Raw genomic sequence first — 27,405 nt, 5'->3', positions numbered from 1 at the left:
ATGCCATGCAGTAAGTCAGTGTCTCTGCGTCGGGCACTTGGGCTAGTTCAAGGTGGGGCCTGGTTGGTTGTCTAATAGATGTGTTGCGCCTCATTATTATGAAGGAGAAGGAATTCTCCCTGGGTTGTCCTTAGAGCATAATGGCAACCCACAGGAGTGACAGAAACAGAAACAGAGGAAATCAAGAGCATCTCCATGTGTGCTTTAATCATTTGTTTATTAACCCTGTGCACGCTGTTGATCATGTGGAAGTGCAACCAACGGCTGGATCTTAATGCACACAGAAAGCTAGCTAACTAATGTTCTATGTTTTGATGTTCTGGTTTTCAGGGGGAGACGGGGGAACTTGGCGGCCTGGGAAAAAATGGACCGCAAGTGAGTGTTTTGAGCTAACAATGCGCACATGAAAACACAGCGGAGCTCGCGGCAAGATGAGATACTTTCAATTCGTTAATGTACAGCAATTGGAATAAGTAATTAAGCCACTACTTCCTGCCGGGAACATGAAGGTTTTCATTATGTTTTTTCCCTGTCCCCATAGTATAGGAAGAACGTTGATGTACAGTGGTTGGTTGGTTGGCTTTCGTTAGTCTGAGTGCAGTGATGGAGATGTAAGGGTCCTTAAGTGGTTTTGTAGGGTAGGGAGATGGAGGAAGGAGGAGTGAAAGGATAGAGGAGGAGGTGATGGAGGTAGAGGAGGAGAAGGCAGGGAGGAAGAGGTCGAGGATGAGGGGTAGGGAGGTGGAGGATAAATAGAGAAGAAGAGGAGTAGGAGGCAGGAGCATTGAGGAAACTACATGAGTATTTTTGATGTCGTGCTGTTATCCTTCTGACCTACAGTTAATGTAGTCCCAAGAGAGGAATTTTCTCCATGCATAAAATGAGTGTGTTTCTATCCAGAAATTGGCAGACCACCACTGTAGAGTGTAAGGAGCTCCAGTCGGTGATGTTCTCTGGACGTGACCTCATTTTGGACTTGCGTTCTTTTGTTTGTGCGAGACCCAATTGTTTGGGGAGTAAAAATGTCTCTACAAGGAAACTAACTGCAAAACTGGAATCGTGTTGTTGCCCTTAGCAACATACACAAACTGTACATGTATACAGTACAAATGCACCACAAAAAAGAAAGAATGACTATCCAGATGTTTGGCCAGTGTCTTAATCAATCTATGATAATCAATCTTCATTCATCAATAACAAGTATTTTAATGGCTCCACCACTGATGGAACAAAAACATCAGTGGCCCAACTCGTTTTTAAAACATCTGTGGAATAATACAATCACTTTGGATTGGTCTAATTAACTGCAAAACTGCAATGTTTCAAAAGTCTGTCTCTGTTGTTTTATGGTCCGGATAGTCTTCTGATACTCAATACAAACACAGCAACATGTTTTCCCATGCAAGGAATCCTACACACACGCTTCCCTTACATCTCATATCTTAATGCTTAATGCCTTTCTGTGTTCATCAGGCCCCGTGATGCTTATATTTGCAGTATGTGCGTTGTGGAACCCGCTGCCACCAAGCACGCCTTGTGTGCGTCTGATTGTGTGCATCCCAAATGACACCCTATTCCCTACATAGTACACTACTTTTGACCAGAGCCCTGGTCAAAAGTAGACACTATGTTGGAAATAGGGTGCCATTTGGGACTAACTCTTTTTTGTTGCATAGAAGAGCACATATCAGAGGTATTAACCACCCACCACAAACTGTTGCTAGCAAGCTAGGGCCCTTTGAAGCCAAGGAGCCTCAGGCTTCATGTAAAAAAAAAAATATCTGCTCGGAAAACACATGGAGGCTCTAATGAAGGCCATTACATCACTTTCCAAATAAATATCATCTGGAAGGTCTGAGAGAGACTGTCGACAGGTTTTCTAACTGCGGGATAGCCCTGGGTCAGCATATTCCTGGGCTGTTTGTGATTGTGTTCACTAAGGCTTCATTGTGTCACCTAGAGAGCCCTTAGAGCAACATGTTGCTCATAAAGTGCTTGAACCGATCATTTATTGGGAGTTTGTAGGATGTGCTGTATTTTGGGCCAAGTTAGATTGGCCCGTCACGTGTTCCATTTCAGGGTGACCCCCCCCAATCAAATCACAGTAATAAAAAAATGAAATGCCTCTGAATTGAATTACTGCTGAGGGAATTGACAGATTCGTGCTTTGCTCTGAAACATGTTTTTAATGCTGTCTTTCCAGTACACTCACACATGATACTCGGGTTCACCTGTTGTGAGCATATGAGAGAGAGCGCGAAAGAGAAAGGGTGAGAGACTAGTAGCACTTGACAACAGAGAATGTCTTCGTTCTCTTCTACAGTACCTACAAAGGTCATTTCAGTCTCTCTCCTTGGCTGCTGCCCTGCTCTACTTATAACCTTCACTGTGACACACATCTGAACCCAGGGCTAAGAAAGCAGACAGACACACACACACCTGAGAAAGCAGATCGCTGCGGACTGAGTTCGAAAACTGAAAGCCCCATCTGAAGAGGCCCTGTCATAGAGAGAAAGCCCTTGAACCAGTTTCCTACTGTTAAATGATACAGGATACTAGGCTTGGGGGGTATCCAGATTGTCATACCTTCATACCGACCTTGTGCCATACCCTGGATATTCGGTAATGCAGGCACTGAACACAAGGGGCACTATTTTCTAACCCCACTGCCTCTGTAATTCGAATGTTAGCAATGCTAACAAGTCCATGTCAAATCCCATAGAGAATACTAAGTAAATGCTAAACAGTCTCTGATCAAAACTATTTTAAGGAAAAACATCCCAGTTCATAAAGTTATACAAGTAACTATAAAATGCTACTCACAGTTTGCTGCAAAAACTGTAAGACTGGCCAATAGCTACTACCCCCAGACCATCAGGCTGCTGAATAGCCACCACTAGTCAGCTACCTGCTCCCCTGTCCCCGTCCTGCCCTTCCAGACTATCCTACCCCCCCCCCCCCCCCCAGGTGAAATGGAGCTGTGAAATGAAGATAGGTGAAAAGAAGAACACTATCTTCTTTATCTCCTAACGTATTGCAGAAGTTGACTGAGGGTATTTACTTCAAAAAAGTAGCAACAAATATTAATGTCTTAAAAAACTTTAAATAAGTAGTTTCAGTAGTATTGGAATATACGGTATACCGCCATGTTGTCCCAATTCATGCCTCAATTAAGGGATTTTGTATGGATCTGGAGACACTAGTGTTCCAATGCTTCCCAAGGCTGCCTGCCTTTGCCTTTACTCACAGACACTACAGTACAAATCAGTTGCCTGCATGCCTGGGGCTATGCTGGGACTTATACCTTACAGTAGAGATGTGTTCTGCGGTTGCCTACTGTGTTTTCACAAGTTAGTTTGTTGTTTAATATATACATTAGAACAGACAGGAATGTACATACTAGCTATCTGGTTTGCACCCGCTCTTATCACAACAGCTGTGGATGATTAAGACTCTCATCCACACACAGAAACAGAGACTCTCAACTGTCACACACAGGAGTGTTCAGAGGACCCAGTGTACTGTACAGCACTGCAGTGTCTGTCTGCGTGCGTCTTTCACACCTCTGGCCATATTGCCCCAGCCCCAGTGGCCTCTCTGTTTAGCAACTGCCAGACGGCATTGGCTTTAGATTTTCCCGGAAAATCTCCCTACTTCCTCCCCCTTTTTTCCTCCCATCCTATTTTCCCACTTCCTTCAATCGCATCAACATCTAATGGAGTCCAGAAGTGTGGTCACAATTCTGGCTCTGTGTATGGCTCTGTCTGTCCCGATCCCCTCTCTATACATCCCTCTTCTCAGACTGGAGTTCTACAGACTACATCTAACCTGCCACAGATGTGTCCCGTCTCTGTCAAACACACCACATATTGAGGAACTAAGACTTGATGGGGAAAGATAGAAAATACATTTGGAAAAAGACAAGAAATGTAGCCTCAAAAACACATGTTGAAGTACAGTACGTCACTTGTGCAACAATGACATGTTGGTCATGCATATTTGCCTCGACAACCACAGTGACCACACTGGGTTTAGCAGTTGGCCAGACTGGGGACGTTTTCACCAGCCTTCCAGGATGCACTGGGGCAAGAGACGCTGCTCCTCTCGTATCCTATCCACTCCTCTCCTTACCATCGACACTGGCGCTGGGCCAAACCTCAGCCCGTTATCCAGCCCTTCATTCTCATTTTTACATTAGCCTGCATTCTCTTTGTTAGCCAGCGTTTTAGGCGAATGTCAGTAGGATGTCGCATCACTCTTCCAGTGAGAGTAGAACTGCTGCTGTAGGCCTACTACAAAGGACTGGGTGGCAGAACACAGTATAGAATCAGCCCAGGTTAAATCAAAATCAAATCACTTTTGATTTGTCACGTGCCGAATACAACAGGCGTAGTTCACCTTACCGTGAACTGCTTACTTACAAGCCCTTAACCAACAATGCAGTTCAAGAAATAGAGTTAAGAAAATATTTTGTAAATAAACTAAAGTAAAACATTTAAAGTAACACAATAAAATAACAACAGGGGCTACCGGTACCGTCAATGTGCGGGGGTACAGGTTAGTCGAGGTCATTTGTACATGTAGGTAGGGGTGAAGTGACTATGCAAGATAATACACAGCGAGTAGCAGCAGTGTAAAAACAAAGGGTAGGGGTGTCAATGTAAATAGTCCAGTTGGCCATTTGATTAGCTGTTAAGCAGTCTTATAGCTTGGGGGTAGAAGCTGTTAAGGAGCCTTTTGGACCTAGACTTGGTGCTCCGGTACCGCTTGCCATGCAGTAGCAGAGAGTACAGTCTATGACTTGGGTGACTGGAGTCTTTGACAATTTTTTGGGCTTTCCTCAGACACCGCCCCGAGTATATAGGTCCTGGATCGCAGGAAACTTGACCCCAGTGATGTACTGGGCCGTGTGCATTACCCTCTGTAGCACCTTACGGTCGGATGCCGAGCAGTTGCCATACCAGGGGTACGTGCAATGCCGTCGGGGGTACGCCAAATAAAAATGGGATTCACATAAAGAATAATAATAATTGTCTTCACATTTTCAAACAGTGAATTTAGTAAAACTACAGTAGTACTACAGCTGCACCTGTCGACGACACAAGTTGTTCTGCTTCCATGAGCACATCCAATGCTAGCATCAGTAATTCTACATTTGTTGTTAGCCCCGCTAGCATGGACACTGACAGTTGTGAATCTGATGCAGTCCGGGAAAGCAACGAACAACAGACAGGTATGTTGGACCATTGAAGAGGCGCAAATATGATGAGAACTACATTGATTTGGGGTTCAATTACATTGGGAGTAGTGCCTTTCCCCAGTCACAGTGTTTTATCTGTGTAAAAGTACTATCTCACAACTCGATGAAACCTTCACTCTTGCACAGACATTTAGAAACAAAACAAGCCAATTTGAAAAATAAGCCACTGGAGTTTTTTGAGCGAGAATTAAGATAACTTTTGATTAGGTAGACATCAGGGGCTAGAAGGGGCTAGAAGTGTCTTATATGGTGAGCTACCGAGTGGCTAGGACAGGCAAGCCCTATACCATTGTGGAGGACTTAATTATTCCTGCTGCCGTGGATATGGCTGGGACAATGCAATACTATACAATGTTTCACAACGCATCAGTGACATGGCAGGAGATGGGTCGAGACCCTGGGTCTCGACCCCGCCCTGTGCAACTGGGTCCTGGACTTCCTGACGGGCCGCCCCCAGGTGGTGAGGGTAGGTAACAACATCTCCACCCCGCTGATCCTCAACACTGGGGCCCCACAAGGGTGCGTTCTGAGCCCTCTCCTGTACTCCCTGTTCACCCACGACTGCGTGGCCATGCACGCCTCCAACTCAATCATCAAGTTTGCGGATGACACTACAGTGGTAGGCTTGATTACCAACAACGACGAGACGGCCTACAGGGAGGAGGTGAGGGCCCTCGGAGTGTGGTGTCAGGAAAATAACCTCACACTCAACGTCAACAAAACAAAGGAGATGATTGTGGACTTCAGGAAACAGCAGAGGGAGCACCCCCCTATCCACATCGACGGGTCAGTAGTGGAGAAGGTGGAAAGTTTTAAGTTCCTCGGTGTACACATCACGGACAAACTGAATTGGTCCACCCACACAGACAGCGTTGTGAAGAAGGCGCAGCAGCGCCTCTTCAACCTCAGGAGGCTGAAGAAATTCGGCTTGTCACCAAAAGCACTCACAAACTTCTACAGATGCACAATCGAGAGCATCCTGTCGGGCTGTATCACCGCCTGGTACGGCAACTGCTCCGCCCACAACCGTAAGGCTCTCCAGAGGGTAGTGAGGTCTGCAGAACGCATCACCGGGGGCAAACTACCTGCCCTCCAGGACACCTACACCACCCGATGTCACAGGAAGGCCATAAAGATCATCAAGGACAACAACCACCCAAGCCACTGCCTGTTCACCCCGCTATCATCCAGAAGGCGAGGTCAGTACAGGTGCATCAAAGCAGGGACCGAGAGACTGAAAAACAGCTTCTATCTCAAGGCCATCAGACTGTTAAACAGCCACCACTAACATTTAGCGGCCGCTGCCAACATACTGACTCAACTCCAGCCACTTTAAAAATGGGAATTGATGGAAATTATGTAAAAATGTACCACTAGCCACTTTAAACAATGCCACTTAATATAATGTTTACATACCCTACATTACCCATCTCATATGTATATACTGTACTCTATATCATCTACTGCATCTTGCCATCTTTATGTAATACATGTACCACTAGCCACTTTAAACTATGCCACTTTATGTTTACATACCCTACAGTACTCATCTCATATGTATATACCGTACTCTATACCATCTACTGCATCTTGCCATGCCGTTCTGTACCACCACTCATTCATATATCTTTATGTACATATTCTTTATCCCTTTACACTTGTGTGTGTGTATAAGGTAGTAGTTGTGGAATTGTTAGGTTAGAATACTTGTTGGTTATTACTGCATTGTCGGAACTAGAAGCACAAGCATTTCGCTACACTCGCATTAACATCTGCTAACCATGTGTATGTGACTAATAAAATTTGATTTGATTTGATTTGATGTTTTGAAACAATTACTGCTTCGCATACAAGCCAGTGAATTCTATGGGTTACAGCTGGATGAGTCAACAGACGTGGCGGGCCTGGCACAGCTCTTGGTATACAGTTGAAGTCGGAAGTTTACATACACTTAAGTTGGAGTCATTAAAACTCGTTTTTCAACCACTCCACAAATGTCTTGTTAACAAGCTATAGTTTTGGCCAGCGTTTTAGGACATCTACATTGTGCATGACACAAGTAATTTTTCCAACAATTGTTTACAGACAGATTATTTCACTTACAATTCACTGTATCACAATTCCAGTCGATCAGAAGTCTACATACACCAAGTTGATGTCACGTTCTGACCTTTATTTCCTTTGTTTTTGTCTTTATTTAGTATGGTCAGGGCGTGAGTTGGGGTGGGCAGTCTATGTTTGTTTATCTATGTTTTTCTATTTCTGTGTTTGGCCTGATATGGTTCTCAATCAGAGGCAGGTGTTAGTCATTGTCTCTGATTGGGAACCATATTTAGGTAGGCTGTTTTGTGTTTGGTTTTGTGGGTGGTTATTTTCAGTCTTTGTGTCTGCACCAGACTGTTTCGTTTCGTGTTATTCTCGTTTCTCGTTATTTTGTTTGTTTGTTTAACGTATTCTATTAAAATGGATACTTTTCACGCTGCGCCTTGGTCCTCCTCTCTTCCTCCATACGACGAACGTTACAGTTGACTGTGCCGTTCAACAGCCTGGAAAATTCCAGAATATGATGGCATGGCTTTAGAATCTTTTGATAGGCTAATTTACATAATTTGAATCAATTGGAGGTGTACCTGTGGATGTATTTCAAGGCCTACCTTCAAATTCAGTGCCTCTTTGCTTGACATCATGGGAAAATCAAAAGAAATCAGCCAAGACCTCAGAAACAAATTGTAGACCTCCACATGTCTGGTTCATCCTTGGGAGCAATTTCCAAATGCCTGAAGGTACCACGTCCATCTGTACAAACAATAGTACGCAAGTATAAACACCATGGGACCACGCAGCCATCATACCGCTCAGGAAGGAGACGCGTTCTGTCTCCTAGAGATGAAAGTACTTTGGTACGAAAAGTGCAAATCAATCCCAGAACAACAGCAAAGGACCTTGTGAAGATGCTGGAGGAAACAGGTACAAAAGTATCTATATCCACAGTAAAACAAGTCCTATATCGACATAACCTGAAAGGCCGCTCAGCAAGAAAGAAGCCACTGCTCTAAAACTGCTATAAAAAAAGCCAGACTACAGTTTGCAACTGCAGATGGGGCCAAAGATTGTACTTTTTGGAGAAAGGTCCTCTGGTCTGATAAAACAAAAATGGAACTGTTTGGCCATAATGACCATCGTTATGTTTGGAGGAAAAAGTGGGAGGCTTGCAAGCCGAAGAACACCATCCAAACCGTGAAGCACTGTGGCAGCATCATGTTGTGGGGGTGCTTTGCTGCAGGAGGGACTGGTGCACTTCACAAAATAGATGGCATCACAAGGTAGGAAAATTATGTGGATATATTGAAGCAACATCTCAAGACATCAGTCAGGAAGTTGAAGCTTGATTGCAAATGGGTCTTCCAAAAGGACAATGACCCCAAGCATACTTCCAAAGTTGTGGCAAAATGGTTAAGGACAACAGTCAAGGTATTGGAGTGGCCATCACAAAGCCCTGACCTCAATCCTATAGAAAATTTGTTGGCAAAACTGAAAAAAAGTGTGTGAGCAAGGAGGCCTACAAACCTGACTCAGTTACACCAGCTCTGTCAGGAGGAATGGGCCAAGATTCCCCCACCTTATTGTGTGAAGCTTGTGGAAGGCTACCCAAAATGTTTGACCCAAGTTAAACAATTTAAAGGCAATGCTATCAAATACTAATTGAGTGTATGTAAACTTCAGACCCACTGGGAAAGTGATGAAAGAAATAAAAGCTGAAATAAATCATTCTCTCTACTATTTTTCTGACATTTCACATTCTTAAAATAAAGTGGTGATCCTAACTGACCTAAGACAGGAGATTTGTACTAGGATTAAATGCCAGAAATTGTGAAAAATTGAATTTAAATGTATTTGGCTAAGGTTTATGTAAACTTCCGACTTCAACTGTACATATACCGAACTGTATATAGTGTACGTGGTATATTATTGAGGGAGCATATTGCGTTTATGGGCCTAAGATAACCATGCTCAATGCCAAGTGTCAGCTGGAGTGGTGTAAAGCTCGCCGCCATTGTACTCTGGAGTAGTGGAAACGCATTCTCTGGAGTGATGAGTCACTCTTCACCATCTGTCAGTCTGACGGATGATTCTGGGTTTGGCGGATGTCAGGAGAATGCCACCTGCCTGAATACATAGTGCCAACTGTAAACTTTGGTGGAGGAGAAATAATGGTCTGGGGCTACAGCATACAATGGCATTCTAGACAATTCTGTGCTTCCAACTTTGTGGCAACAGTTTGGGGATGGCCCTTTCCTGTTTCAGCATGACAATGCCCCCGTGCATAAAGCAAAGTCCATACAAAAATGGTTTGTCGAGATCGGTGTGGAAGAACGTGACTGGCCTGCACAGAGCCCTGACCTCAACCCCACTGAACACCTTTGGAATGAATTGGAATGCCGACTGTGAGCCGGGCCTAATCGGCCAACATCAGTGCTCGACCTCACTAATGCTCGTGATGCTGAATGGAAGCAAGCCCCTGCAGCAATGTTCCAGCATCTAGTGGAAAGCCTTCCCAGAAGTGTGGAGGTTGTTATAGCAGCAAAGACGGGCTCAACTCCATATTAATGCCCATGCTTTTGGAATGAGATATTTCGATGAGCAGGTGTCCATATACGTTTGGTCACGTAGTGTATATGCCTCTCATTTCTTTATCTACAGCAGTGTGTAGCCTAGGAATATGGCTTGCGAATACTGTGAAAGGAATGTCTGTTTTTATTGCCTTGTTCATACAACACCAAATGAGGATGATTTGCATTGCCTCATTACTTTTTAACAACATAAAACATTGCATGTGCTAATTAATTACATTTGTTCAGTTTAATGTGCTCAAATTTCATTGAGGGATTTTCCCTGGTTCCTTCATGTAATTTCCTTTTACAAGCATGTGATTGCAGTTCTTTCCCCATCCTTACATCACCATTACATAGTTATCTATGACCTCTATGAACATACTGATGGCTGGGGATCATGTCTCCTCTAATAGGCATACTTTACCCGGATGTTTGTATACTATTGACCTACCTCTCTCTCTCCCCCCCCCCCCCCCTTTGCAGGGTCCAGCGGGCCTGATCGGGATGTCAGGGGGAGTAGGAGAAGCCGGTGAAAAGGTAGCATGTTTTTTTTAGGGCCATTAGGCTGTCAAAGCAGATCAGCCAGACGCTCAGGGCCAGACAGACAGACTTAGACAAACACGGAACACCCTCACGTCTACAACAATAATATCACAAACATCACCCAGCCATTGCTGTGTTCCTACTGTCTAGATTTCAACCTTCCCAAGTTCTCTCATGTCACCCCGCTCCCCCGACTTCCAGTCGAAGCTCGTATCCACTACAAGACCATGGTGCTTATCTACGGAACAGAAAGTGGAACTGCCCCTCCCTACCTTCAGGCTATGTTCAAACCTTACAACCCAACCCGAGCAACCTCTAGTCTCTTGGCAAAAAGAAAATAGATAAATAACCTGAACTGGCACTTGCACTTAACCCCCCCCTCCCCCCAATCCTTTCTAGTTCCGACTCTACTGATAGCTACATTATTTCAGAAAAATGTACTTTCTATGCTTGTGTTACAGTATGTGTTTGTCCCACCTAGCTATTTTAAGAGGAATGCACTAACTGTAAATCGCTCTGGATTAGAGCGTCTGCTAAATGACTCAAATGTAAAATGTAGATTTCAGTAAACCAACCATGCATGCATCTCAATCTCACACATTGAAATATAACTTGCAATGTAAAGTGGTCTTTTCCACTTTGTGGCAAAGCGAGCAAATGTACACAAACACACACACACACTCACACACACACATACTACACACACAGGGCTGGGTCATAAGTGAGTCATTTTAAGTGCTCATGCTGTATGACGAGAGAGAGACCCTCGAGACTGTTTCCCAACTAGTTCCTGTGCTGAAAACCAGTGGTGGTCGGTGCCGTTAAAGATGAGGGAGGATGATTTATTTTCATGAGCATGGCCTTATTTCTATTACAGAATGTTGGATGACTGTCATTCATATTCCATTCACCCAGTTCAATGTAACATCGATAGGTTTAGGCTACTACGTGATACTCAAATTTTCCCTGTACCCATCATGAGGTTGCTACAACCTAACCAATGAATGAAAGTTTACTTTCATCGAGAGAACTTTGAGTAATCAAGGTGACAGACAGTGACACATTCAATACCGACCTCGCACATATCTAGCTGATCTAGGGTGTAATCATTAGTCCACCAGTTGCAAATGAGAGTTTCTATTGGACAAATGCAGGTATGTTTATCCCCGTTTCATTCCGTTTGCTTCAGTTTAAGAAACGTTTTTTAACGGAATCGGCGGAATGAATACACTCCCAGATCACACGCTAACACAGTTTACTTTCATAGCAGCCACATAAAAACAGCATGATCACTTTGCTCGTTGTGTATATAACTCCTCCTCGCAACTATCTACGCGATCTCCTCCTCTCACCTTTTCCCTTCGCTTGTGGACTTCAGTGCACAACACATGAGCTGTCTGTGACAAGGTGAAAAAAACCTTTCCAAGCCAAACCTTCATATCATGACTGCTAACCGCTACACGCAGCCTACATCGTTCTCACCTCATAGTCAACATACTGTAGCTACTAGAACTAATGCGTTAGTAAATCAGCAACAATCATGTAGTACAGTCTACAGTCAGAAAGCTGTTTAGCAATACATTTATAAAAGCAAACGCTTACCTTGACTTGGAAGAGTTCCAGAGATGGATAGGCATAACCAGCTAGCTAACTTACTGTAGTATCCTTCTCTGTTTGATCACATGATGCAAAAATGCACCATCATATGATGCAAACTGAAAGTATTTTGAAAGTTACATATCTTCAAAACTTGATTTCTGACAAGCAAAACATTTTGGGTCTATGTCAAGAATGGACTAATGAAATAAATACCAAAATATCGTTTTTGGGTGGAGTTTTCCCATCGATTCAAGGCCTGGGTTTAAGAGCTGTAAGTGCAGCGGTAGGTGGTGGGGTTTGGTGGTTTGATGTATGAAGTTTGCTAATAATAATACTTATACTATTCTGAATTATAAATGTGTTTTTTTGCATTTCCCAACTCTCCCTGAGAGTGGGGTCACAGCCTGGGTCTGCTATTGGGGCGGCAGGTAGCCTAGTGGTTAGAGTGTTGGGCCAGTAACCGAAAGGTTGCTAGATCAAATCCCCGAGCTGACAAGGTAAAAATCTGTCATTCTGCCCCTGAACAAGGCAGTTAACCCACTGTTCCTAGGCTGTCATTGTAAATAAGAATTTGTTCATAACTGACTTGTCTAGTTAAATAATAATTTTAAAAAGATCAACAATGACCCTGGAGCAGTTAGTGTTAAGTGCCTTGCTCAAGGACACGTCAACAGATTTTTTTACCTTTTTGGCTCAGGGATTCGAACTTCGACTACTGGCCTAACGCTCTAACCGCTAGACTACCTGCCGCTCCGTTGAGGTTGGTTCAGCGGTTAATGATCCCTCTCCTTTCCTGTGTCTTCTGTTTCTCAGGGAGGCCGTGGTCCTGCAGGTCCATTGGGTCCTCCCGGCGAGAAGGGGTCGGGGGTAAGTACAGAACGTCTAGGTATGCACCACTTAGCGAGGGTGTCTGGAACTGTTGCGCTAGTGGCATTGCATGTCTGTGAATGATGTAGTTGTGGTCCATCTCTGAGTAGGAATGCTATTTCATATCTTTGGCTTTCAGGACTGAGTACCTGTCTTAGTGTTCCGTATACTGTCATTGAGTGATTCCTCACAAAACCAGGACACTGAAAAACATGATTTGTTGGATTTTCACGAAATTGAAACTATAGAATTGTCATTTGGGAGGAAGGATTGTTGACATACTTTTAATTACAAATGTCAAATATATGATGAATAATTAACCAAAGTTGGCATATTTATGACATTTTGGCTTTACCCAGGCCAATATAATGTTTAATCTGTAGGTGCTACAAAGCAAAAATATCTGTCATTTGAAGGTTTACCGCTTGCTCTGTTATATGAGTAGTATTTTGATTTCGATAAAAACATTATATATACAGTACCAGTCAAACGTTTGGACACACCTACTCATTCAAGTGTTTTTCTTTATTTTTACTCTTTTCTACATTGTAGAATAATAGTGAAGACGTCAAAAATATGAAATAGCACATATGGAATCATGTAGTAACCAAAAAAGTGTTAAACAAATCAAAATATATTTAGCCACCCTTTGCCTTGGTGACAGCTTTGCACACTCTTGGCATTCTCTCAACCAGCTTAATGAGGTAGTCACCTGGAATGCCTTTCAATTAACAGCCTTGTTAAAAGTTAATTTGTGGAATTTATTTCCTTCTTAATGCATTTGAGCAAAGAGAAACGACAGTCCATCATTACTTTAAAACATGAAGGTCAGTCAATCCATAAAATGTCATTAACTTTGAAAGTTTCTTCAAATGCAGTTGCAAGAAACATCAAGCACTATGATGAAACTGGCTCTCATGAGGACCGCCACAGGAAAGGAAGACCCAGAGTTACCTCTGCTGCAGAGGATAATTGATTAGAGTTACCAGCCTCAGAAATTGCAGCCCAAATAAATGCTTCACAGAGTTCAAGTAACAGACACATCTCAACATCAACTGTTCAGAGGAGACTGCATAAATCAGGCCTTCATGGTCGAATTGCTGCAAAGAAACCACTATTAAGGACACCAATAAGAAGAAGAGACTTGCTTGGGCCAAGAAACATGGACATTAGACCAGTGGAAATCTGTACTTTGGTCTGATGAGTCCAAATTTGAGATTTTTGGTTCCAACCGCCGTGTCTTTGTGAGACGCAGCGTAGGTGAACGGATGATCTCCACGTGTGGTTTCCACCGTGAAGCATGGAGGAGGAAGTGTGATGGTGTCGGGGTACTTTGCTGGTGAAACTGTCTGTGATTTATTTGGAATTCAAGGCACACTTAACCAGCATGGCTACCACAGCATTATACAGCGATACGCCATTACATCTGGTTTGCGCTTAGTGGGACTATCATTTGTTTTTCAACAGGACAATGACCCAACACACCTCCAGGCTGTGTAAGGGCTATTTGACCAATAAGGAGATTGATAGAGTGCTGCATCAGATGACCTGGCCTCCACAATCATCTGACCTCAATCATATTGAGATGGTTTGGGATGAGTTGGACCGCAGACTGAAGGAAAAGCAGCCAACAAGTGCTCAGCATATGTGGGAACTCCTTCAAGACTGTTGGAAAAGCATTCCAAGTGAAGCTGGTTGAAATAAAAAATGTTTAACCTTTATTTAACTAGGCAAGTCAGTTAAGAAGATTCTTATTTACAATGACAGCCTACCCCGGATGACGCTGGGCCAATTGTGCACCGCCCTATGGGACTCCCACTCACGGCCTGATGTGATCCAGCCTGGATTCGAACAAGGGACTGTAATGACACCTCTTGCACAGAGATACAGGGCCTTAGAGTGTGCAAAGGTGTGTGCAAAGCTGTCATCAAGGCAAAGTGTGGCTACTTTGAGGAATCTAAAATGTAAAACATATTTTTATTTTTTTAAACACTTTCTTTGGTTTCTACGTGATTTCATATGTGTTATTTCATAACTTTGATGTCTTCACTATTATTCAACAAAAATAAAGAAAAACCTTTGAATGAGTAGGTGTGTCCAAAAGTTTGACTGACTCTGCATATATGAATATTGAAATATATGAACATAACTATTGAAAAAAAATACATTTTATTTGTCTAATTTCTCAATATTAATGTTGAACATAATATAGTATTTGAGCATATCAAAGTTCCAGAGTAGGTTCTCTGCTAGTTTTAAAGTTATGGCCCATTTTATACAGAGCAATTGGCATAGGAGGAAATGTAAACAATCACACGGCTCTCTTTTTACTTATATCATTGCACATCCTGCAAATTACTAGAATGCTTGCAACTTGGATCATAAAAGAGATCCAACTGGAACGTTGATATTCCCCTAGAGTATATTATGTTCAACAGTATATTGAACAATTTGCCAAATCAACAAAAAATATTTTTTCAATATTCATATTTTTCCATTTTCATAAATTACTTATTCTTTTTTTTAATGAAATCAAAATACTACATGTTACAAGGCAACCCGTAAAGCTTCATTTGACACCAATTGTTGTTTTGTAGCACCTACAGATGAAACAAGATGGAGTCTTAAAGGAGTGTTACAAAAAATGTTACAAATATGCCAACTCTGATCAATTCTTTCTCAATTATGCTTTTAAATACAGATTTCAAATATATGTCAACAATCCTTCCTCCAAAGGATAATTCCATTGATAAAATGTTGTGGAAATCCCCAAAAGCTGTGTCTTTTTTAGTCCTGGTTTCGTGAGGAATCACTCAATTGGAGCCTCCAGGTTCTTAGTCAGTCCTGTTTATTGTTAGTATGAATGCCGTGTTCCAGCTCTTCCCCTTGGGGGCTCTGTGAATGATCTTCTCTTCTGTAGCTCTGACCTGTAGCTCTCTGTCTGTTTATGCTCTTCTCTGTCTGTGACCTGTGTCTCTGTCTCCCTTTGGTTATATCCTGTCTGCCTGTGATCGCTGTAGTGTAGCTGAGCTCTTTGAGTGCTGTACTGTTCTGTTGTGTATGTCTGGAAAAAGAGACAGAGAGAGGGCCTGGCCCATGTCATGTCCCTAGCTGGCCTACGGCCTGTGGTGGACAGATAGACAGACAGGTCCAGGTTTGTGGATATGGTCCCCTTTCCTGTGCTCCCTGCCTGCCTGGCTGGCTGGCTCCCTGGCTGGCTGGCTGCAGCCCATTCTGTCTGTCGTATAAGTGATGGTGGCCCTGGCCAAATCTTCCTGTCCTGTAACACAGCCACACTTCAGAGGAGCAGAACCACAAAGTCAAGGGCTTCAGGAATAATTCAGTGTTGATGTCAACCTCCTTTTCTAACATTCTTTTGTTTTGAGAAGATGGGATAGAGTTTCTCTTTAAAGATTTTCTTGCTGAGCTCAGCAATTTTCTGTTAGTTGACTGTTGCCATACTTCTGTACAACGTTGGACACACACTGCTCCCTGTACTAACCAGAAGTCGTGGTCCTGTTCTTTTCTCTTGTTGTGACACTCTCTGAGCTTAGTGCGCTGAAGGGGAGACGCTTCTCAATAAATCAAGGGAAAATTACATGGCCCCAGTTCACTAGAATTAACATCTTTCTTTGCATATGTATTTCTGCACATATAGTTGAAGTCGGAAGTTTACATACACCTTATCCAAATACATTTAAACTCAGTTTTTCACAATTCCTGACATTTAATCCTAGTACAAATTCCCTGTTTTAGGTCAGTTAGGATCACTACTTTATTTTAAGAATGTGAAATGTCAGAATAATATTAGAGAGAATGATTTATTTCAGCTTTTATTTATTTAATCACATTCCCAGTGTGTCAGAAGTTTACATACACTCAACTAGTATTTGGTAGCATTGCCCTGGGTCAAATGTTTCGGGTAGCCTTCCACAAGCTTCCCACAATAAGTTGAATGAATTTTGACCCATTCCTCCTGACAGAGCTGGTGTAACTGAGTCAGGTTTGTAGGCCTCCTTGCTCGTACACGCTTTTTCAGTTCTGCCCACAAATTTTCTATAGGATTGAGGTCAGGGCTTTGTGATGGCCACTCCAATACCTTGACTTTGTTCTCCTTAAGCCATTTTGCCACAACTTTGGAAGTATGCTTGGGGTCATTGTCCATTTGGAAGACCCATTTGCGACCAAGCTTTAACTTCCTGACTGATGTCTTGAAATGTTGCTTCAATATATCCACATAATTTTCCTACCTCATGATGCCATCTATTTTGTGAAGTGCACCAGTCCCTCCTGCAGTACAGCACCCCCACAACATGATGCTGCCACCCCTGTAGTTCACGGTTGGGATGGTGTTTTTCGGCTTGCAAGCCTCCCATGGTCATTATGGCCAAACAGTTCTAGACATTTCTCCAAAAAGTACGATCTTTTTCCCCATGTGCAGTTGAAAACTGTAGTCTGGCTTTTTTTGGCGGTTTTTGAGCAGTGGCTTCTTCCTTGCTGAGCGGACTTTCATGTTATGTCAATATAGGACTCGTTTTACTGTGGATGTAGATACTTTTGTACCTGTTTCCTCCAGCATCTTCACAAGGTCCTTTGCTGTTGTTCTGGGATTGATTTGCACTTTTCGCACCAAAGTACGTTCATCTCTATGAGACAGAACGCGTCTCCTTCCTGAGCGGTATGACGGCTGCGTGGTCCCATGGTGTTTATACTTGCGTACTATTGTTTGTACAGATGAACGTGGTACCTTCAGGCGTTTGGAAATTGCTCCCAAGGATGAACCAGACTTGTGGAGGTCTACAAAAAAAATGTCTGAGGTCTTGGCAGATTTCTTTTGATTTTCCCATGATGTCAAGCAGAGGCTCTGAGTTTGAAGGTAGGCCTTGAAATACATCCACAGGTACACTCCAATTGACTCAAATGATGTCAATTAGCCTTATCAGAAGATTCTAAAGCCATGACATCATTTTCTGGAATTGTCCAAGCTGTTTAGGCACAGTCAACTTAGTGTATGTAAACTTCTGACCCACTGGAATTGTGATACAGTGAATTATAAGTGAAATAATCTGTCTAAACAATTGTTGGAAAAATTACTTGTGTCATGCACAAAGTAGATGTCCTAACCGACTTGCCCAAACTATAGTTTGTTAACAAGAAATTTGTGGAGTGGTTGAAAAACCAGTTTTAATGACTCCAACTCAAGTGTATGTAAACTTCCGACTTCAGCTGTACTTCACTTTTCTCTCTAATTGTCTGTCCTTTATTGTGGTTTCTCTTTTGGTCCAAGGGGTATCCTGGCTTACCAGGAGGTCCCGGTGCCGTCGGTCTGCAAGGCCCACTTGTAAGTTTTCATCAACTTAACTAGGATATGAACTGTGTTTGGATCCCACTTTATAGAACGTTTGGATGGTTTATTCTATCATCCTCATCCCCTCAGGCGCTCTCTCTCTCTTTCTCTCTGTCTCTCTCTCTCTCTTTCTTTCTCTCTGTCTCTCTCTGGGTCTGTCTTCCTCCCTCCCTGTGAGTGCTCACTTGTGGGAGAAGAGTAGTTATATTTTCCTCTTCCCAGTTGGGCTTGTGACACATATATAAATGATGAACTTAATTGAGTGAAGAGATGAAACACATTGACTCCCCTGATTCCTATTTTATGTCTGGTCTCGCTATCGTAAACACTTTAATTGCGGGATTAATATGAATACTTAAATCGAGTGGGAAGATTTGTCATGAATTATATTTTTCCTTCTCCTTGATTTGCACTATTAACACTGAGTAATTCATTATCAATTAGCCTCTTTCCCACATTAAAGTCTGACCTTCCGTAAAGACAGTTCTTCACTCGACTGATTGTTAAACAGTACTGTATAGCAGCTTATTTCCTCTTGCTCATGTGGACTGTCTGTAGGCGACCGGGTAGTGTTGATAGATTTTATATACAGTAGATAGACGATGCTCATTTAGCCTCATTTAGTCCGTATAAACACTCTGACTTAATACAACATCCTCTGCAGCATCCACATCCATAGCTGGACGATCTGATCACACACCGTACGATCAAGAACTGGTGTAATGTAGATGATCTTCTGCTTCATTTCAAACAGAAACAGTCTGAATTTCTATGTAATTGATTGGATAACGTCTCACCTGTGACCGTGCAACTGAATTGAACGGTCATGAATTATCTTGAAGACATTCAATAACAATCTCTCTCTCTCTCTCTCTCTCTCTCTCTCTCTCTCTCTCTCTCTCTCTCTCTCTCTCTCTCTCTCTCTCTCTCTCTCTCTCTCTCTCTCTCTCTCTCTCTCTCTCTCTCTCTCTCTCTCTCTCTCTCTCTCTCTCTCTCTCTCCAACCCTCCCCATCTCTCTCTCTGTCTCTCTTGCCCTCTCTCTCTCTGTCCACTCTCCCCCTGCCTGCCTCTTTCCATCCCTCTCGACATCCCAGGGTCCTCAGGGGCAGAGGGGTACACCAGGGGTCCCTGGGTCAAAGGGCAGAAGGGTAAGAGAGCGTTGTTTTTGCCCCCATCCACTCTGTTACCCCCCTCTGTTCAGTTCTACCTTTTGAGTCATCCGTACCGATGTGAGCTATGATGGACAACTGGAGCCTAACCGTGATTTAACCATAAACCCTAACCCTGAGTTTCCTTCATCAAACACCAGTGTAACGTTTCATCCCAGAACAGTTAATCTGAAGATGAGAGGTGAGGGTGATTAAACAGTGTGTCTTTATTTTTCACTGGGACTATGATCACATTATTAGATGCTGACAATTGTTTTACGAGCACCGTAAAGAAGTGAGTTAGAGATTACAGGGCTCAGGCGTTAATGTCGAGCTGGTGAGACATCTTGTGGCCTGAAAGGAGTATGGCACTTACAGTACACTGATACAGTACTGTACATAGCAACCATGGACTTGACATATTTGACATGATCAAAGCTAATGGAATCTTATGATCTGTTGTGTGAGACTGCATAAGATATCCTGTCTATCAGCAGTAGTATCACTGTTGTTAACTCTAAATCAGTTGACTGAGGGCTTCTCACTATACTGTAACCCTACATGGGCAGGCACTTCGACAGAAGATTACTGTGTCTGTACTAGTCTGTGGGTAGAGATTTATTAAAGTGGGATGTCGTAGACGTCTCCCTTGTAGATTCCTACATTTACTGTAAATCCTTTCACAAGTGATGGATGGTTTAGACCAGTGTTTCCCAACCCTGGTCTACCAGTACCCCCAACAGTACGCACTTTTATTATAGCCCTGGACAAACACAAACACTCATTCAGCTCAATGAGGGCTTGATGATTAGTTGTCAGGTTGAATCAGGTGTGCTTGTCCAGGGTTACAATAACAATGTGTGCTGTTGGGGTACTAGAGGACCAGGATTTGGTAAACACTGGTTTAGACTACTGTGTCGAGGGTGTGAGGTGACTGGGCACTCTGCTTCGGTGACTAGGTAGTAGAGTAAGTGCCTCTGCTCGTCCGTGGTGCCAATGTGGGTTGGCACCACTGTGGGTGGTGCCAGGAGCCAGTCCAGTCGGTGCCATGGCCAGTCGGTTGCAGTGTTCCATCCAAATGTGTATTTATATCAGCAGAGAGAAGTAAAGAGGACACGCTAACGAGAGACGCAGAGTGCCCAGTCACCACGCACTCACTTTCACTGTGGTCCGCTAGCACTCTCACTTCATTTTTCATCCCTCAGTCTTTCCTGCTCTCTCATCGTCTCCTTCTCCTGTCTCACCCGAAGCACACAAACAGGATATATTAATTCCATACCCAGCAAACATGACCCCATTGGAACAATGTGGGTATTCGGGGAGCAAGGTGGGCATGGGCTAGGTTCCATTAAATAGTACCCGCAAAACACCAGTCTCAACGTCAACAGTGAAGAGGCGACTCCGGGATTCTGGCCTTCTAGCCAGAGTTCCTGTGTACAGTGTCTGTGTTCTTTTGCCCATCTTAATCTTTTCTTTTTATTGGCCAGTCTGACATATGGCTTTTTCTTTGCAACTCTGCCTAGAAGGCCAGCATCCCGGAGTCGCCTCTTCACTGTTGACATTGAGACTGGTGTTTTGCGGGTACTATTTAATGAAGCTGCCAGTTGAGGACTTGTGAGGCGTCTGTTTCTCAAACTAGACACTCTAATGTACTTGTCCTCTTGCTCAGTTGTGCACCGGGGCCTCCCACTCTTTCTATTCTGGTTAGAGCCAGTTTGCTCTGTTCTGTGAAGGGAGTAGTATACAGCGTTGTATGAGATCTTCAGTTTCTTGGCAATTTCTCGAATGGACTAGCCTTCATTTCTCAGAACAAGAATAGACTGACGAGTTTCAGAAGAAAGTTTTGTTTCTGGCCATTTTGAGCCTGTAATCGAACCCACAAATGCTGATGCTCCAGATACTCAACTAGTCTAAAGAAGGCCAGTTTTATTGCTTCTTTAATCAGAACAACAGTTTTCAGCTGTGCTAACATAATTGCAGAAGGGTTTTCTAATGATCAATTAGCCTTTTAAAATGATAAACTTGGATTAGTTTACACAACATGCCATTGAAACACAGGATGTGATGGTTGCTGATAATGGGCCTCTGTACGCCTATGTAGCTATTCCATGAACAAATCGGCCGTTTTCAGCTACAATAGTCATTTACAACATTTTTTTTGTTGCTTTTCCTTCAAAAACAAGGACATTTTTAAGTGACCCCAAACCTTTGAACAGTAGTGGATATTTTTACGTTTCATTTTTAAATGAATATTTCTCAAAACAACAGATTAAACTAATTTAGGCCAAGCGATCCATGGAATAAGTTAAGAGGGTGTAATAAAATAAAATACAATACAATGTAATATTATTAATCTACAATGTATGTTCTTAAAGCTAGAATCATTAGTTGCTGCTTCCATTTTTTTAAACCTATTGATTCTTGAAGAACATCATTTATAAATGCCTCAGAAGCTTAGTTGAACTGTTGTACTCCATCAGAGCCCAAAATATAAGCTTGTTTTGCTCAATGTAAACAATGTAAATGTAAACAGTGTATAGCCTCAAAACATTGGTAAAACTATCATTTTTATATCAGTCATTGCATCCACAGCTGTCTATGAATTTAAGAGTGGTTACAGTTCTCCAGGCCCATTCCTCAACATTAGCTTGAAAACTGCTAAATGTCCTATCCGATGCCAAGAAGTGGGCCTTTAAAACCTTTGCTGTTTTAATCTCACTCCAATTATGAGGGGGTCCCTGATGAATTTGCTATTACAAAAGGGTTCCCGGTGCCAGAAAGTTAGAGAACCCCTGACAGCCTATACCAAGCCCAACACAGGCTAGTTTACAACAGCCCAACCCACACCACCCAGTTTGAGGCACATTAGAATATTTGGGGTCATGGTTTGCATTTTAGTTATTTAGCAGAGACTCTTTTCCAGATAGACTTACAGGAGCAATTAGGGTTAATTGCTTTGCTCAAGGGCACATCGACAGATTTTTCACCTAGTCAGTTTAGGGATTCAAACCAGCAGGCTTTCGGTTACTGGCAAAACACTCTTAACCGCAACACTGCCTGCCGCCAGTTCTTTTGTGCAACCTACTGAGAGTGTCGTTCCAGTTGAAGTGTTCTGTTGTGTGATGTTAAAATGTGTTATGATTTTGTACACTCCCAATTATTAAGTCTTTAAAAATACTTAAATAAGTGCATATGACATATGAGAACGGTAGCCCTTTGCACTCAAACCCGTATACGAGTCGAAAAGTGCAGATATGGGCGCTGATAAACACCTAAATTGGAACGTTGTGGCTTTACAATAACATGTTTTACATGACGTCAGAGCTCTGGCTCTGCGCTTCACAGCGCTGTATGGGTTTGACTGACAGTTGTACTGAATTTGAGCACCTACCGCGACAAGAAGTTGTCCAATCCCTCCCGCTAATTGGGCAAGTTTAGCTAATGTTTTGTTGTCAGACTGAGGGAAATGCTGTAAATTAAGAGGACACAATGTATTTTGAAAGATGAGATGTAGAGGATTATAATAAATACCGTCATACAAGCAAGCCAAACACCCATGAGTCCAAATGTGCACTTCACATTTCCATATCATAAAACTCATGTCATATACAGTGTCAACGTTTATGATCACTATGTCAGTTACAATATGACACGGCGTCATACCTTGGGTTGTTCTGAACAGAATGAGCCTATGTTTGTCTATTGAGAAGAGAATTCGCCACGGCACACTCACCTGAATGCACACATGACCGCTTCCTATGCGCACCAAAAGTATGAACTGTTTCCCTGAATTGCATTATCAAATCAAATTGTTCCCATTGTGAAAGCGTAACACTAAATTATCGTATTTTATAACTCTAGTCATGTTGGCAATATAACAACCTTTAAAATGATACCTACCTGACCGAGATTACGATTTATAATGGACCGGGGATTGCGTAAACAACAGCGGGGATGCAGGGTTGTGTTGCAATAGCACAGATAGCTAAAAAAAAAGCACGTTGAAGACTCTTCTTTCAGTCATAAAAATGCTTTGAAATTGCTTAGGAACTGTGCACACTTTGTGGCCACGTGGAGACACCAGTTATAGGCTAGTGGCAAGATCCGAGGTAGGACAAATAGTCTGTATCCAGATTTTGTTATCAACAAATGCATCGAAAAGTACAGTAAATGTAAAATGCACATAAAATCAAAAGTACAATGTTTGGATTCAGTCTTGTGTGAGGTGAACTGTCCTCGTCTTTGGGCTAATAATTTTCACATAATCTCCAAACTGTTCCTTTTCGATTGCTACCATCATTTGGTGTTTTGTTGATGGTGATGGAAAACGCTGTCTCAGGCCCAGCTCCAGAATCTCCCATAAGTGTTAAATTGGGTTGAGATCTGATGACTGAGACACTCACTCACTCACTCACACACGCACGCACGCACGCACGCACGCACGCACACACACACACACACACACACACACACACACACACACACACAACCCTTTAGCTCCTTTGAGACCCCTCTTTCAAAGTCACTGAGATCTCTTCTTCTAGCCATGGTAACCACAATAATGGGCAACTGGGAATTTTATACTTGACCCTAAGCATGACGGGATGTTAATTGCTTAATTAACTCCTTAACCACACCTGTGTGGGTGAAGTATAAAATACTGTATCCCTCCAGAGCCGCCCCTAGCCTTTTGAGGGCCATAAGCTCTTTGGTTGGTGGGCCACCCCACCTCACAGGCAAAACATTTTAGTGGACCCCGTCTTGCTGCTATTCACACATTTTGCCATGGGGCGGAGGGAAAATCTTAAAATTGTGTAACTTATTTCATGCAATTCTACACATTTTGCAATGACTTATGCCTTGCTAATATGATATCTGAGTGAGCGTGAATTACAAAATCAATGGGAGCTCCCTGGTGTTCAGGGCACGTGCCCTTTGTGCCCGCTCGGTAATTTGCCCATTATTGCTAAATTTAGATAGCTGGCTAGATTAATTTACCAATATAAAGAATTGTATCAGACATGGGCAAATTGACTGACTGTCAGTGACTGACTGAACATTTAGAAACTGCCCCTAGTGTATTCTACTATTCTAATTCTCAAAAGTCAGTTGAGACCGCAACTGAGTTCCTAAAAAAATGGTCAGGGGGGCCCTTAGGAGGCCCTAAGCAACCACTTATGTCGCTTATGCCAAGGCCAGCCCTGTAAGTATTTCCTTTATTTTGGCAGTTAACTGGATATATGGACTATGAACTACAGTAGTACTATAAACTATTACCTGCAGACAGACAATAGCTAGGGGCCAATAGGTCAGTATGACGCATAATCTTTTACCTCTTGACCTACTGTCTTTGTGTCTTTCAGTTGTCCTCATTGACCTCACAATGTGTAATATCTCTCGGCTATCTCTGGCTTTGATATCTCACTTGGCTCACTCAATTGACCAATTCAAGCAGGGATTGAATTTGAGTAAGACTTAGTATTAATGATAAGTGTGTGTGAACTTGAGCAGAGGCTTCTGGGCTAAGCCATATAACTGACTGGACGAGGCTTTTGCAATAGTGCTTGTTAACTAACCTGAATGAGCCATTTACCCAACTGTAACCTACAGCTTTAGGATCACATAAAAAAAAAAGTTGCAATTTCCAATTCAGCTAATTCAATTTATCCTTGCATTTCTCTCTTTTGATTGGCCTGAATAGCGGTGGCTCTGCTATCATTTTGCTTGGCCTTGACAGCCAGGTGGACATCTGGCTGTGTTCGATGGAGACCCATACGGTATATCCACTCACTCACATAGCTGTGTTGAATAGTTTTATGAGTAAGAAAACACATATTTCGACTCTGTTTGACTTATTTTCCCGCTGTATCTTTGGCCCGAACCAAGGTAAATGTCGTGTGTAGCTTAGCAGAGTCCACTATAAGCAGACAGAGCAGCACAGTCCAGTAAAGCACACACACACACACACACTTCTTAAGACTGAACTTGGCTTTTTATGTGTAAGTATTAAGGACAGAGTGGGGGAGAGAGAGAGAGAGAGGGAGATGGGGTTGCTGGAAATCCCTAGCTGTGAGGCAGGAGTGGAATGTTAGAACCTCAGGGAGTGACATAAAGAGGAACAGACACAACAGTCCAATCAGACAGGACAGGAAGAGCACAGCATCAAAGCAGCCTGGAGGGGTCTCATTTGAAGATGGCTATCTCCATCCTCTATCTGGGGCTGCAGAGAGGGATTGGTGCTTGGGAGGGGGGGGGCAAGTAATTAGTCCCAGGTTGTGGATATTACAGCACTTCGAGATATTAGCTGATGTACGAAGGGCTATATAAAATAAAATTGAAATTGAAATTGAAAATTGAATTAAGTGATCCGTCTGTTTGTGTGTCTCTATGGAATTCCATGTGTTTACTACACTGCTCCCATATGCTGCTCTCAACAACAATGCCCTTATGTATTTGATACTCGCTCAGCTCTTGCCTCCACCCCATTATTTTATTGAGACATTCTCGATGATTTGGTTAAACCCATACCCCATATTGTACACTACTAGGTAGATGTGAGTGTGTGTGGGTGTGTGTGTTGCCTGTATTTACGAGTGCCGTTGTGTGATGTGATGGTTGAGTGGTTTGTAAACAGAGTTGGTTACAGAGAGGACTAAGCTGTTTCTGTATCATAGAGACCCGGGCACACGCACGCGCACACGCACGCGCACACACACACACACACACACACACACACACACACACACACACACACACACACACACACACACACACACACACACACACACACACACACACACACACACACACACACACACACACACACACACACACACACACGACTAAGCAGCTGTTTTTCCGTGTCATAGGGGCCGAGGGGTGCAGAGGGTCCACTTGGGGAACCAGGGCCTGAGGGCACCAAGGTAAACACTCTTTTAAACATATTCTCACCCTCCGAAGAATAATATAATGTACGTCCTCATTTAACCTACCTGAAAACCTTGTTCTGTGCACTTTGACCCGATTAAAAGTATCTTATTGCTGCCTCACTGAGATGTCTCTCTCTTTCTTTCTATCGCTCTCTCTCCCTCTCGATGTCTCTCCCTCTCTCCTTTGCAGGGAGAGCAGGGTGAAGGAGGAAAGAAAGGGGAGCCTGGGTTCATTGTGAGTACTCTAAATTATTTTGGGGGTCACCTGTCTGACTTGAAGGAGTGAAGTGTTTACTTTCTGCCACACTTTCTTGTCCCCAGACCTAGCACAGGCCTCAAGAACGTGTCTGATTTTTATTTAACATCAGCAATGTGTACACAACGTGTGTGTTTGTGTGTGTGTGTTTGTTCCTGTGTGTCACTGAGCATGTTTCTGCACATGCCTCTGTCCTCATACTGCCTAGAGTGCACATGGAAAAGGCTCCAGAAGACCACTAAAAATAATTGAATCTCAACAGCAAGTCCTTTCTGGTTCACCTGACTAATGACAGACCGGAATGAGGCACGGTTACTTCCTGTCACCCCTGCTCCTGAAATCATTCTACAGAACAGACCCCATTGTTAAAGGAAAAATTCACCCAAAACCACTAATTTCTTTAATTTACAGTGTTAAATAACACTAAAGAACAATAGTTTTTGTTTCATTTTGGCGTTATAATAAGGTTGGTAGCAACATGGAAAATTGTTGTGGAAAAAGTGGTATCCAAAGGTTGGTAGCAACATGGAAAATTGTTGTGGAAAAAGTGGTATCCAAAGGTTGGTAGCAACATGGAAAATTGTTGTGGAAAAAGTGGTATCCAAAGGTTGGTAGCAACATGGAAAATTGTTGTGGAAAAAGTGGTATCCAAAGGTTGGTAGCAACATGGAAAATTGTTGTGGAAATCTGTTGCAGCTCAAGACGACCACAAAATCCACAATGCAATGGTCTCTCTATGGGCCGGCTGGTTAGCAAACATTACTACACACAATAATACCAAAGACAATATCAGCATGTAACGTAGCTAGTTAGCTGTCAAATCAACTAAACACTATACATTT

At 42.9% G+C, this 27,405-nt stretch overlaps 1 protein-coding gene across 2 annotated transcripts in view; it reads left to right on the top strand.

The window, feature by feature from the left end:
• Nucleotides 1-27,405, top strand: part of LOC139578714 (collagen alpha-1(XXIV) chain-like) — a 179,923-nt gene that overhangs the window by 97,758 nt on the left and 54,760 nt on the right. For both annotated transcript variants that reach the window (XR_011675599.1, XM_071406673.1), the window contains exons 24-30: nt 331-375; nt 10,357-10,410; nt 12,829-12,882; nt 18,170-18,223; nt 19,325-19,378; nt 26,248-26,301; nt 26,498-26,542. Coding sequence is in view for 1 of the 2 variants with exons in the window: in XM_071406673.1 (XP_071262774.1) it covers nt 331-375; nt 10,357-10,410; nt 12,829-12,882; nt 18,170-18,223; nt 19,325-19,378; nt 26,248-26,301; nt 26,498-26,542 (360 nt within the window). In the remaining variant the exon portion in view is untranslated. The remainder of the gene's footprint in view (nt 1-330; nt 376-10,356; nt 10,411-12,828; nt 12,883-18,169; nt 18,224-19,324; nt 19,379-26,247; nt 26,302-26,497; nt 26,543-27,405) is intronic.

This window comes from Salvelinus alpinus, chromosome 6 (genome assembly GCF_045679555.1).
Source record: "Salvelinus alpinus chromosome 6, SLU_Salpinus.1, whole genome shotgun sequence".
Lineage (NCBI taxonomy): Eukaryota > Metazoa > Chordata > Actinopteri > Salmoniformes > Salmonidae > Salvelinus > Salvelinus alpinus.
The sequence above is the reverse complement of the archived record's forward strand: the minus strand, read 5'-3'. Positions and strand labels throughout refer to the sequence as shown.